General features: G+C 40.1%; 1 protein-coding gene across 1 annotated transcript; it reads left to right on the top strand.

The window, feature by feature from the left end:
• The first annotated feature begins 87 nt into the window (after window positions 1–87).
• Window positions 88–10,849, top strand: glo1 (glyoxalase 1). The gene is made up of 6 exons (XM_041991985.1): window positions 88–254; window positions 5,982–6,064; window positions 6,243–6,383; window positions 6,599–6,666; window positions 6,913–7,002; window positions 10,463–10,849. Exons 1-6 carry the CDS (start codon window positions 186–188, stop codon window positions 10,552–10,554), a joined length of 543 nt encoding a protein of 180 aa, XP_041847919.1. The 5' UTR covers window positions 88–185; the 3' UTR covers window positions 10,555–10,849.
• The last annotated feature ends 2,544 nt before the right edge of the window (window positions 10,850–13,393 follow it).

Below are 13,393 nucleotides of genomic sequence, written 5' to 3' on the forward strand. Positions count from 1 at the left end.
CTCGAAAAGTTCTAAATATAAGCAAATAACTAACATCTGTAGATGTGTCTTTTATTTTGAGCGCTTGTACCGGAAGTTCTCCCTCTTAGAAATCTTCCCCTTCCTTTCCTGTAAATTTAGCTGTCCAGCGAAGCTGCGGTCTGACTGTCTAAAGTCTTTCTTAATTATTATTTTATTTTACAACAATGAGCGACAAAGGTCTGTCGGACGAAGCAGTGGCAGCAGCTTGTAAAGATGGATATCCTATAACAAAGGTAAAATAACAGTTGTCTCTCATTAACTTAACAAAACTTAAACTTGGCAAGTTTACCAAGGAGGCCAACGATTTGCAGACCGGTTAACCTGCGTTGATTCCATCATTGGACGCATTTCTCCACCTAAGGCGGCTTGCTGTCTGTCGGTGACGTGGGGTTTGCTTTATTTAAATATAGCTCGTGATGCTTAAGGCGACTGTATTAGATAAATGACAAGAACGGTCATGTTGTAGTTCATGTTGCTATAAGCTAACTTTGTAGCAGTTTGTTGCTAAATTCACTTCCAACGTGCCGTAGAGCGTGCGTAGAAACGTGTGTACGCTGCGACAAAGCCGTGTTCATTTAACGCTTATCAGAGTCGTTATTTACAGTAGGTACGGATAGGAGACGCTGGAAATAGCTCAGATGTTGGAAGTAGTGGGTATGGGAGCTAACTTGTTGGCTTATAAAACGCACGGAACAGTTTAAGATACTTTTGTACAAACATCCACCTGATTGTCCTGCAAGTTAGCCAGTAAATCCACGAAGATGGGTTGAATACGAGCGCGAGCAAGTCTGTCGTTCTGTTTAGCATTCAGTGTTTGAATTGGTTAAGCCAGTGATTCCCAACCCTGGTCCTCAACGCACACTGCAGGATAGTGTGCCTTGAGGACCAGGGTTGGGAATCACTGGGTTAAGCAATCAGTAAATGAATATATCAGTGAGATGGTTTATTTTCTGCTGTTTCTGTGGATATTTGCTATGATTGGTGGTCATTTATTTTAATACTTAAAACTGTTTTTTTAAAGCTGTAAACAACACAGAATTACTTAATTGTGATTAAAATAACATATACTGTAAAAATGGCTCACAACATCCTCTACAGCAGGGGTGCTTTTTTCAGCACGACACCTGTCCTTAAGGGCCACAATCCTGCAGGTTTTTCATGTGTACAAGCTCCAAAACCATCTGACTCAAACTGATGAGTCATTGTGCAAAACTTAATAGGCTGTTGGATCTATTGCATTTGAGTTAGGTGTGTTGAAGCAGGAAACACTGGAAAATATGCAGGACAGCGGCCCACAAGGACTGACTTTGGGCACCCCTGCTCTGCAGGGTAAAACTACGTTATGTTTTTCGTGACACAGAGAAGTTATCTACGTCACCAGAAAATTCAAAAAACCCCACAGTCCCTCCATCCAGATACAGATAGACGGGTCCTCGCCTTGCAGGCATAGAAAACCACGCCCACCAACGCATATGAAGGGATGGGAGCTTATATGGTGTAGATTTGCTAGTTTCAGACTTCTATTCTTTCACAGAGTTTCTGATTAAATATTCCTGCGGTGGAACGGATTTGTGCTTTTGAGGGGTGTAAAAGTAACACTGGACTTTATTCTTTATCTGCTGACCCTCATCTGGTGACAGACAGCAGCTCAAATCGTAGCAGCGGCAACTTACAGCAGCACTTCCTGCAGCTGCCACAACCTGCCGTGAGTCTCCACAGCTTTCCAGAGCTGTTGGAGCTGCTGACAGGTCAGCGTAACAGCGCTAACGGCTCAGACTGATACATTCAGGACCTCATTTTTCTTGTGTAGCTGAGGAGATTCAGGAGGGGAAAAGTCTTCCACCTCAAAGACCGCTCTGTGGTGTAGGTGCTTTGTGAATCTCACTTTGCATCTTGCCAGTGAGCAGAGCTGCTGTTTGTAAATAATTTCTGTCTCTGCATCCCAGCCCGCCCACTCTCCACTCGCTGATCACCCCACACTTCCCACCCCAACCTTTGCAGTTTCAGGTATTTTTCAAGTTTGGCAGTGGGTGGAGTTACGCACAAAGTAGGGTGTGTACTTACACACCCTAGTAGTTACACATGATGCCTAATAAATGTCCTTTGGAATGTCCTTTGCATTACTTTTAATATTTTCATTTGTTTAACTGTGTTGTATCATCTGCCAAACTGGAATGGTTGTGAAATGTAGGTGGAGCAAAGTGGACTATCTGTGGCCAACAATTATGTGTGTTATATTTACTTAAGAAAACTTGTGTGTTGTAGGAAGGGAGCAGGAAAGGGGAGTAGTGGCCAAGCTGTAGAAAAAATGCCCGTTTGTGAAACACACACACTTTTGGGGTAAAAGTTTTGTGCACTTAACGTTTTCAGGGCAGAAACCAGCGGGACAGCTTCAGTATGTCTGCACAATGCAATGTTGCTGTTTCATAAGATGTTCATGTATGAGTTTTGGTGCTGTTTCTCGAATCCTATTACAGTTTGTTGACCCATGCATGACCTAGTTGATCCTGCAAGACTGCCACCTGAAATACACAAGCAAAGAAAATTTGAGATGTTATGCTTTGAAACAGCATCTTAGCTTGGCATGTAAAACTTTTTTTTTTTTTTTGCATTGAAACACTTAGAGTTGAAAGTTAGTAAATCCAAACAGGCCTAATGTGTTCAGTGCATGATTCAGAGCCATGCAACGTTTCACAGTGAAGTTTGGCATAAGGCTGTATGATAGCAAATGGAATGGGGGTGTTCTGATTCAGTTTTTTCCTGTCCAATCCCGAAACCTGGGCTTTAGGTGTCTGCCGATACCAAGTAACAATCCGTTACACGTGTTATTTTATTATGAGATCTTTTAAATTTACAGTTTAAATATATACTTCACATACATACATACATACTTTTATGAATAATATTGTTGTTACTATCATTCCTTGGCCTAGAATATGTTAAGCTATAAAAATTCAGTTATTACATGAAAACAATAATTGCCACAGAACTTTTTTAATCACTGTGTAGATTAACTCAAATCAAAGAATTTCTACTAAAAACAATCTTGAAATTGGAATTGCAGTAAATGTTGTCCTTGACAGACAAGTGCTGCTCATCCAGTACAACAAATTGTAGAACTTTGTTATTGCGTTGGCTTTCTGGCTTTCTTTTGCAAATTTCTTGTATTTTTAAAAGCATTTGCCAGTGTTGTTGCTGCAGTTCGTTGCGCTTTTTCTGTAAGGCAAAAAACTCCTCGTGCACTTTCACATGATGGCAACCCAAATGCTTTAGATATATATATATATATATATATATATATATATATATAAGTTTCCAGAGGGAAACTTCAGAATGCATATGAAGCATGTCACTATTTTGCTAGTTGAATTTGCTAATGAGTAATAACACCAAATTGCTAATGTAATGCTAAATGCTAGTACAACAGTGACTCACTTGCAGCTGCTTCACTGCCTACCAACTCAAAACAATCATCACACAAGATTGAGTAATGTCCTGTGTCTATGTGTGGTGCTATCGGGTGGGTTGGGTAGGAAAAAAAAAATTGTGGTATCAGATGGTGTTTAGACAGAGATGCTCCCTGATCCTGATCCCCTTACCTTTGGCAGTATCGGCAAGTATTTCCCATGCTAATATTGACATCGGCCCAACTCTAGACCAGACACAGTTTTATCCCCCATGTGGCTGCAATAACAGACATTATGAATCCTTCCCATTCCTTATCTGTTTGGACAATAAAAAGGCTTCATGAAGTCTGGCAGGAGTAAAAATGGACCGTAGGGCCTTCTCTCCACAAAAGCAGCTTTTGCTTCTGGGTTCAGTGAAATGCATCATGGGGCTTAGGAGAGTTTGGCCTTGTGACCCTTCAGAAGCTAGATGTTGTGGGAGGGCCAGAGAAGGTTTTCTGTGTGGCCTGAAGTCAGACTTGGGTGTTATGACCACCGGGTCAACATTTTTCATTAGTCCAACGTCATAGTCTTCAGTTGTCCACAGTGTCAGGGAAACTGTACATAAGTCAGGGGAGATATCACATGGTCTGACAGGAACAGACACAAATGCATACATGACAGCACAGCTGTGGGTTCTCATTTGACGTGACGAACAAAGAACACAGCACAGAAGCTGTTTGCTGCCACGGGGCCATGCATGTGCTTGTGGATGTAGAGAGGAGAACTGAGACTGTTAGTTTTCTCCCAGTCTGCAGCTCGGGGCTGCATCAACAACAAATGGCCTCCTCCTTTCCACTGTCTGTTCCTGGGCTTAGCCAAGGACTCGTATGGATGAGAGTGTTCAATTGTAACAACTCGCTTTGGCTGGAAGTCAGTTCCACATACACAGCGCAGAACTCTGCATTCCTCAACACTGACATGAGCCGACCGTGTACCAGTTCAGCAGACTAAACATGTTTGTGGCATGCACAAAATGTCAACTATTATTTTTACAGCAGACAACCACCAGTTCTACACAAAACAGAAAAATTAACATAACAGAAGCACAATAAGGGAGGGCAGGGCACTGTTTAACCTTTTCATGGGAGACTAGAGAAATGCCAAATCTCTTTCCCAGGGCAGCACGAAGAAACCAGGAAGAACGGCTTATCTCTGTGCAGTCAGCAAACAGGCTCCAGCGCCAGGATTTGTTTCGGGCACAATTGAAATCAAAGCTTTGTGCTACCAGTAACTAAATACGAGTACAGCCAGACGAAAGGTAACAGGAAGCCATCCTTCAGTTATTTAAGCCAATTACAACCTACTGTACATCGAGCAGTTTTACACCACCCGTGGATGGGGTCTGGTGTTCTTAATATGTCAAGCAAATTAGGATTATCGTGGATCAAAGAGGTATAAATGCAGTGCATGAGATAAATTAAACTTCAACTTCTCACCATGTTTGCAGCGTTTTTGAATGATCCTCCAGGAGTTGGTTCAATCTTCCCCGGACGTCAGTGTCTCTCTCAGAACAGTTTGGGTCGAGATTAGAAGGCGAACCTACTGGTCCAGGGCGCCTCCCACCTACGCCCTCAGTACGGACAAGCACTCTCAGGAACGTCCGAGTTTTTGCACCAAAATTGTTTTGGAATTTTTAATAAAGACGTGATGAGAAGCATAAGTCTTTCATTTTCTGAGCAGAAAGGGAAAAAGTCAGTAGAAAGCACACAGCTGTTCTAAAGAGTTCTCCAAAGAAAGAAAGGACATGTTGCTTTTTATATGGCACATGCATCTAGCTCGGCTCTACCTGGTCTTTGTCCTCAAGTGGTGCCACACCACAAATCAGACCACCGTAACACCTTCAAGGACGGAACCAGACAGAGCGGAGCCGGGCCTTGCATTGGTTAAGCAGATATGATTAAAGCATAACGTCCTATTGTTTGTATGTATGTACCTATCTCAGGAAGTAGCTATGCCACTCACTCGTTAAGACGCATTAATTGTCTCATCATAACAGGTATTTGGAATATGAAATGTTAAAATGGAAGTATTGTATAACAACAAATTAAATTATTTTCAAGAACAGTGATAAACAATTATGAAATATTTTGGGTTGAAGTAAAAGTCAAAATAAACGACAGAAATTATTATTATTATTGTTATTATTATTATTATTATAGACTTTATTTATACCCTTCCCCATTTCTCATAACATTCCAACCTTATGAATGTGGGGTTGGAAGCACAGCAATGCGAATCAGAAGATAATCAGTCTGTAGCCACTTAACTGTGTTTGCTGCTTTTAGGGGTTTCTTTTTGGGAGTGTACTTGTTTGTTAATTTGTTTCATCATTGCCTTGTGTACTGCCTGGTGGAGAGCCGCAGTTTGTGCCACACCAACCTGTAAGTATAGCTCAGAGTTCAGCTCTTCTACCACACCCTCTGAATAACTATCTGTGGTGCAACACATCCAAACTTCTGCTCTTTGGAAGTTGTTTGTGTAAAGATTTGTCCTTGTGTTTTTGTGTTTTAGGATTTCATGATGCAGCAAACTATGCTGAGAGTGAAAGATCCGGTTAAATCCCTGGATTTCTACACCAGAATCCTCGGCATGATGTGAGTGTTGGTGTGGGCTACAGTTCAGGTAACGAGGCTAATGAACAGTTTAGGTTGAGACGTCAGGTATGAGGGAACAGGACTTTCTTACTGAACTTCTGCTCAAGTTTCACTAAATATAGTTTTTGAAAATCTACATGATGTGTTTCCCTTTCCTTTGGTGTGCAATATCTTGCAGGCTCCTGCAAAAGTTTGACTTTCCCTCCATGCGTTTCTCTCTCTTCTTCTTGGGCTACGAGGACAAGAAAGAGATTCCTGCAGATGTGAAGGAGAAGACAGCCTGGACCTTTTCCAGGAGGGCCACCATCGAGCTGACACAGTAAGAATGGATGTCGTGCATGAAGCAGTGTCTGGATTTTAGTGACAAGTATTAGCTGTTCATAAAGGGAAAAAGACCACTAAGTGTGTCCTCTTTGATTTCTAATCATGCATGTTCATCATGCAGAACTCCAGCTGGAATTATCATCTTGATTTCTCTGACTTTCTCCTCATCTCACCTCATTTAAAACCGCTTCTGTCCCTCGTGTCTTTCAGTAACTGGGGTTCAGAGTCTGAAGAGAGTCTGACTTATCACAATGGAAACTCTGATCCGCGTGGCTTTGGTAAGATTGTTATTGTTTACAGTCAGTAATATGGCAGAAGTTTGTAAATGGATGGTTGCAAGTTAAATGTAAAATTTCATGCTATAATCTGTGCACCAGTTTTTCTTTTTCCATTTTAATACTTTGTAAAGATGCAAACATGTAGCATGTTTTTGAGATCAGTGCATGCTGGTATATAAGAGCACAGGTTCACTGGTAATTGTAGTGTGTATCTAAAGTTAACTCTCTCCACATAAAACTGGACAGGACACATTGGAATTGCTGTCCCTGACGTCCATGCTGCCTGCAAAATGTTTGAAGAGCAAGGAGTCACGTTTGTTAAGAAACCAGATGATGGTAAGATGGAAGTCTTTGTGTACAGCTCTTGGAGGAATCAGATGAGGTCTTGGCAGTCTTTTAGTAAATTAAAAGTCCTAAAAGTCAAAGTCTTGATACTCATCCACATATTGAGGACTTTATTTCTTACACTTTGTTTTGGTTCTACATGTGAACTATGAAATTACAAATCTACTAAGCTCCGTACTGTAACTGTTAAAGTTCCTGTTTGGTTGTCTTTTGTAATCATTCATCGACATATCTCAACACTTGGGGTGAGCATGTGCCGAGAACTTGTTTGGATACATCAAAAGGAAGTCCTAAATCCCGTCAATATGCAGCTACTGTTCCTTAGTTCAGTTCTTTAAAGGAAACTTTTAGCTCCTCTTCTGAGATCAGCCTCACCTACTAGAGGGGGGGGATGAGATGTGGAATCAGCAGATGTCAGTTTGTAAATTAAAATAAAAAAAAAAAGCTAACATTTACTCCCTCTAACAAGAAAAGCTTGTGTAGTTTTTATTGTAAATACTGCTAAGAAAATATGTATTTCATGCTCTAATCTCTGTGTGGCAGAACTTTTATTCTAACGCTAGTTTCCTGACTCAACTACAAACATTAAACATTCAACACCTGTGGAGAGCAACAGAGATGGTTTGTTAGCTAAGAGGACAGATGCACTGATGGAACATCATTGTGAAGACAGGAGTTACTTTATCTGCTAAAGACACTGAAGTAATAAAATTCACCATCTCCCAGCAAATTGTGGTGGAAGAGGTGACATTCATGGGACACATTTCATTTAAGTGACATAATTGAGCAGTTTCTTCAAAGGGACACTGTCATCAACCAGCTAATTTAAAGGTGCAGTGTATAACAAAATCAAAGGTCAAGGACAGAAAAATGTAATATATCATTAAAAATGTGTCTTTATTGGTGTCTAATAACTATACTAAAATAACTGTTGTTTTTAATTGGCTTAGAATGAGCCATTTATATTTACACACGTGGACAAAATTGTTGGTATCCTTCTGTTAAAGAAAAACTCACAATGGTCACAGAAATAACTTGAATTTGACAAACGTAATAATAAATATTCTATGAAATTTAACCAATGAAAGTCAGACATTGCTTTTCAACCATGCTTGAACAGAATAATTTTAAAAAATAAACTCATGAAACAGGCCTGGACAAAAATGATGGTACCCTTAATATTTTGTTGTATAACGTTTTGAGGCAATCACTGCAATCAAACGATTCCTGTAACTGTCAAAGAGACTTCTGCACCTCTCAGCAGGTATTTTGGCCATTCCTCATAAGCAAACTGCTCCAGTTGTCTCAGGTTTGAAGGGTGCCTTTTCCAGACAGCATGTTTCAGCTCCTTCCAAAGATGCTCAATAGGATTTAGGTCAGGACTCAAAGAAGGCCACTTTACAGTAGTCCAGTGTTTTCCTCTTAGCCATTCTTGGGTGTTTTTAGCTGTGTTTTGGGTCATTGTCCTGTTGCAAGACCCATGACCTGCGACTGAGACCAAGCTTTCTGACACTGGCCAGCACATTTCTCTCTACAATCCCTTGATAGTCTTGAGATTTCATTTTACCTGCACAGATTCAAGACACCCTGTGTCAGATGAAGCAAAGCAGCCCCAGAACATAACAGAGCCTCCATGTTTAGGGACAGTGTTCTTTTCTTCATATGCTTCATTTTTCCGTCTGTAAACACAGAGCTGATGTGTCTTAGCAAAACGTTCCATTTTTGTCTCATCTGTCCATAGGACATTCTCCCAGAAGCTTTGTGGCTTGTTAGTTTCGCAAATTCCAATCTGGCTTTTTATGATTTGTTTTCAACAATGGTGTCCTCCTTGGTCGTCTCCCATTAAGTCCACTTTGGCTCAAACAATGACGGATGGTGCGATCTGACACTGATGTTCCTTGAGCTTGAAGTTCATCTTTAATCTCTTTAGAAGTTTTTCTGGGCTGTTTTGTTACCGTTCGTATTATCCATCTCTTTGATTTGTCATCAGTTTTCCACCTGCGGCCACGTCCAGGAAGGTTGGCTACAGTCAAATGGAGCTTAAATTTCTGAATAATATGTGCAACTGTAGTCACAGGAACATCAAGCTGCTTGGAGATGGTCTTATAGCCTTTACCTTTAACATGCTCGTCTATAATTTTCTTTCTAATCTCCTGAGACAACTATTTCCTTTGCTTCCTCTGGTCCATGTTGAGTGTGGTACACATCATGTCACCAAACAGGACAGTGACTACCTGTAGCCCTATATATAGGCCCACTGACTGATTACAAGTTTGTAGACACCTGTGATGCTAATCAGTGGACACACCTTGGATTAACATGTCCCTTTGGTCCCATTTTTTTCAGTCTTTTCTAGGGGTACCATCATTTTTGTCCAGGCCTGTTTCATGAGTTTATTTATTTATGTATTTGCTGTGGGTCCACATACATGGCAGCTGCCATTTTTACTACAGTGTCTTTGAACGGACAGAACACTGAAGTGAGAACCCTTGGAGCTTTAAAACTGTTTTACCGGCTTTGATGGGTGCTAGAGCAGATCTACTCAGTCCTATGAGAGCTGCAAACCAGCAGGTTTTTCATGTATCCCTACTTCTTCACACCTGACTCAACTTGAAAGGCGTTAGATCCATTTGATTTGAATTAGGTGTGTTGAAGCAGGAATACATTGAAAGTCTGCTGGATTGCAGCCCTCATAGGACTGCACTGAGTAGCCCTGTGCTACAACATTGTTTGGGATTAGTAATGCCTTAATAGGCACAGAATAAGATAGTACAGGACACAATGTGAAGTACTTACCTGTAGTGCAGTCATCAGTGCAGCTGAGGCCACTGGATCCATTCACACATGAAAACATGTTTATATCTGGAAGAATTTTGGCCACAGATGGCCACTGTAAATTAACAAATTCCATTAAAATGTTTTATTTGCTGCATTAGTGCTACTAGTTGAAAGTTAGTCTGGAGCCCTCATCTGTTCATACAGTGTAAACTAAGATTGCCCATGGAGTTTGAAATTCCTCAAAGTGTAAATATTTTTCATGAAATTTCATATTTGGACTGTGCAGACCCAAGTACAAATCCTCACCATTCTGACAAAATATTGTGGTTTTTCTGTTCATCTATCCAGGGCACCTACTCCCAAAGTCTATAATTATATTTGAGCAATGTTTTAACACGAACTGGGTGAACATACTGTTTCACAAAAAAGTTCTCTGCGGAGAATCTTAAATGGTGTTTAGGTGGCAAACACTTATCTCCCTAGTGTACCTTTAAAATATGGCTACACAGGCTGACTCATCACATGAAAGAAAGCCCCTGTTATGCTCCGCCACATACATGTGTTTTACAGTATCCACTTGTTACCTCAGGCTAAAGTCTTTCAACTTTTTATTTATTTATTTCTGATTTTTTCATACATTATTTACAGTTTACGTCTGTATTTTTTCTCTCAGGTAAAATGAAAGGCTTGGCCTTCATCCAGGACCCGGATGGTTATTGGATTGAGATCCTGAGTCCGAACAATATGGTGTCCATCACCTCTTAAAAAACAAACATCCTACTTGCTGTTTCATAAGGCCAGACCTGTTGTGGCTTCATTGCACTGCACAAACGAACTGATGTGCTGGAGAGCTGAGGGCAAATGGAGCAAGATCTGTGTGATCTGTGTTACAGGTGCTGGACTAGGGTTGAACAGTTGATGAGCAAATAGATTAATGAGTTACAGCTGTTTAACTACTTTGTATAGTTTTCGCATTTGTCAGCCATCCTCACGTTTTGTATTAAAAAGTGATGTTGAAAAAAGTGCTATTACTGTGTAATAAATGTTAAAGCCACAGTTCAAATCATGAATCCTTGATTCTTTTTACTCTTGAGAGTTCATTGTCAGCTGTGACAAGATGATTTTTAGAAAAATCTTTCTTGATAACATCGCCAATTGAAAAAAAATCAATTAAACAGCAACCCACAATACACCTTTTGGATATAGTCCTGTATAGCCAAATGTTTCATTTGAATAATTTAACATAAATGTAAATACTGGTAGGTGATCAAAAGAAAAAATGGGGGGCTGGGTTCATTTGAGAATGAGAAAGTGTTCAAAATGAGAGAATTCTGCTTAAAAGAATGGAAACATTAAAATCCTGAGGACAGCAGTTCATCAAGGCAAATCACACACACAAAAAAAAAACAAGAAACTTCACTTTCCAGCACTGGATGATTGAACTGACTGAGTTGGTACCCCATGTACAGATGTTGGTGGTTGTCAGGGACCAAGCAGTAAAGCAGCGAGGACACAGAAGGTAATTTCAAAAACCTGGGTTTTTATTGACCCAAAAATACAAAAAGAATGAATAAACTAGCCAGCCATTAAAAGAGGTCAACTAAATTTAACAATACTCAAAAGTGTAACTTAAACAATTCATACTTAACTGAGGGAAAACTGACCTAACACAATGACACAATGAGGGTAACTTATAGTGGTTTGGCCAAACCAAATAACACACAGGGGAAAATAAAATGGAAGACAATAACTAGATAAAGACTCCAAACTAACTAAACTTGAAACCCCCCCATGATCCAGCAGCACATGGTAGAGCCTGACGAGCCGGCGCCCAGATTTAAAGCTCCTCAGCCCTTTGCCACGCCTTTCATAAATCAGGAAATGAAGCTTGCGCCACCACGGTAACTCAAAACAAGAAAACACATGTTAAGCACATAACCTTCCATTGTTGATATGTGTGCACTCCAAATCATCAATGCAAGGTAAAACAAATACAAATACTGTCTAATATTTATCAGCAAATCAATGTATAATGAAAATATTTGACCAACATTACCATTGTGGGGCTTAAGCCATCACAGTGGTCCCCAACAAGGTCCTAGCTTGTGGGAATTTGTTGCAAATAATCCACCTTCCTGCCTAAACACTTTCAAATAGAGGCCAAAAATGGCTTCTTTTCTTTAATTTGATCAATATTATTGGCTGCTACTATGACAGCGCAAATTAGCCCACTCTGCCCAAAAAAAAGTAGTCCACCCTTTTTGCAGCAATTAAGCTCCAGTTCTTAGAAGTTCTGCACATTCAGCCAGTTGAACTTTCCTCCTGTCTCTCAAGGCAGAACAGCACCAGCTCCTTCAAGTTAGACAGGTCCCTCTAGTTCACATCAGTCTTGGTACCACTCCATTTCAAAACATTTAAATGTTTGTTGTATTCTCATTGTTATGCTGAAATAGAAATCTCCTTTCCGCTCACAGTCCTCTGCAAAATTTAAACATGTTTTCCCCCAAAATCTGCAGTTTTAATTTGGCTTGTGACAAATATCCAATAACATGATATAGATAGATAGATAGATAGATAGATAGATAGATAGATAGATAGATAGATAGAAAGAAGTACTTTATTCATCCCAAGCTGGGAAATTTAGGTGTTGCAGCGGTACAGTCATTTAGCAGTTGTGCTTCTAAAGGTAGCAAAATAAAAACAGTATAAAAAATTTCAATATCTACAAGACTTATACAAGGAGGTATTTAGAAGAAGAACTTCCATAGTGTTCTTCAGAAGATATTGAAGATATTGGATTGATGTATCTTTCTTAAAATACAAGAATGAATACACTACTAATAAATTTTATTTATCTGTTAAAATATACCCTTTGAACTTGATTGCAATCTGTAAAAGAATAAACATTGCATGTACAAGTAGTTTCAGGGGCGAGGTTCACTTTCAAGAATGAGGTCCTGCCCCTAGTGGAGGAGTTCTAATTTCTCGGGGTCATGTTCACGAGTGAGGGCAGAATGGAGCAGAAGATCGACAGGCGGGTCGTTGCAGCGTCTGCAGTGATGTGGACAGATGGATGCCTGCATGTCTGCAGCATCATCTGTTTGCCACTAGAGAGTGCTCTTATCCAAATCCCAGTGATTGAAGTAAAGTACACAAAGTTGAAAATGGAGAGATTTACGGCAGGTTATCCGTTCAGATAATCTAATCTGATGCACTTCATCAACTTTACAATCAGCTGCTCTTCTAGAAATCCTTCGCCCAGTTATTTAAAGTATACATGAGCCTTTGGGAACCTTTTCCCAAAGGCTGTCAGAAATGCAACTTTAAGGGGCATGGTCATCACTCCTGTCCCAGTAAGATTTTAAGTGACAGGTTTATGCATCTCATATAATCCATCCTGTCAGATTCTAGTAACCTGAATTAGATTATGCAGGTGAAGAAAAGGCATGGACAGGTTTAAGCGTCCCCTGGTTCCTTCCTCCAAAAGGAACAGTTTTATTGCAGAAAAGATTTTTAACAAAATGAATCACAGGATTAGTATCATCTATAGCTTCACAGTCACCAAAATATTAAATGTGTTATAAAAATGGGCTGGATTCATGTA

This window comes from Melanotaenia boesemani, chromosome 1 (assembly GCF_017639745.1).
Source record: "Melanotaenia boesemani isolate fMelBoe1 chromosome 1, fMelBoe1.pri, whole genome shotgun sequence".
NCBI lineage: Eukaryota > Metazoa > Chordata > Actinopteri > Atheriniformes > Melanotaeniidae > Melanotaenia > Melanotaenia boesemani.

Coding starts and splice junctions, on each gene's coding strand:
- glo1 (XM_041991985.1), top strand. CDS start 186: ATGAGCGACAAAGGTCTGTCGGACGAAGCAGTGGCAGCAGCTTGTAAA. Junction 255..5,981: donor ATGGATATCCTATAACAAAG/GTAAAATAACAG, acceptor TTTGTGTTTTAG/GATTTCATGATGCAGCAAAC. Junction 6,065..6,242: donor ACCAGAATCCTCGGCATGAT/GTGAGTGTTGGT, acceptor AATATCTTGCAG/GCTCCTGCAAAAGTTTGACT.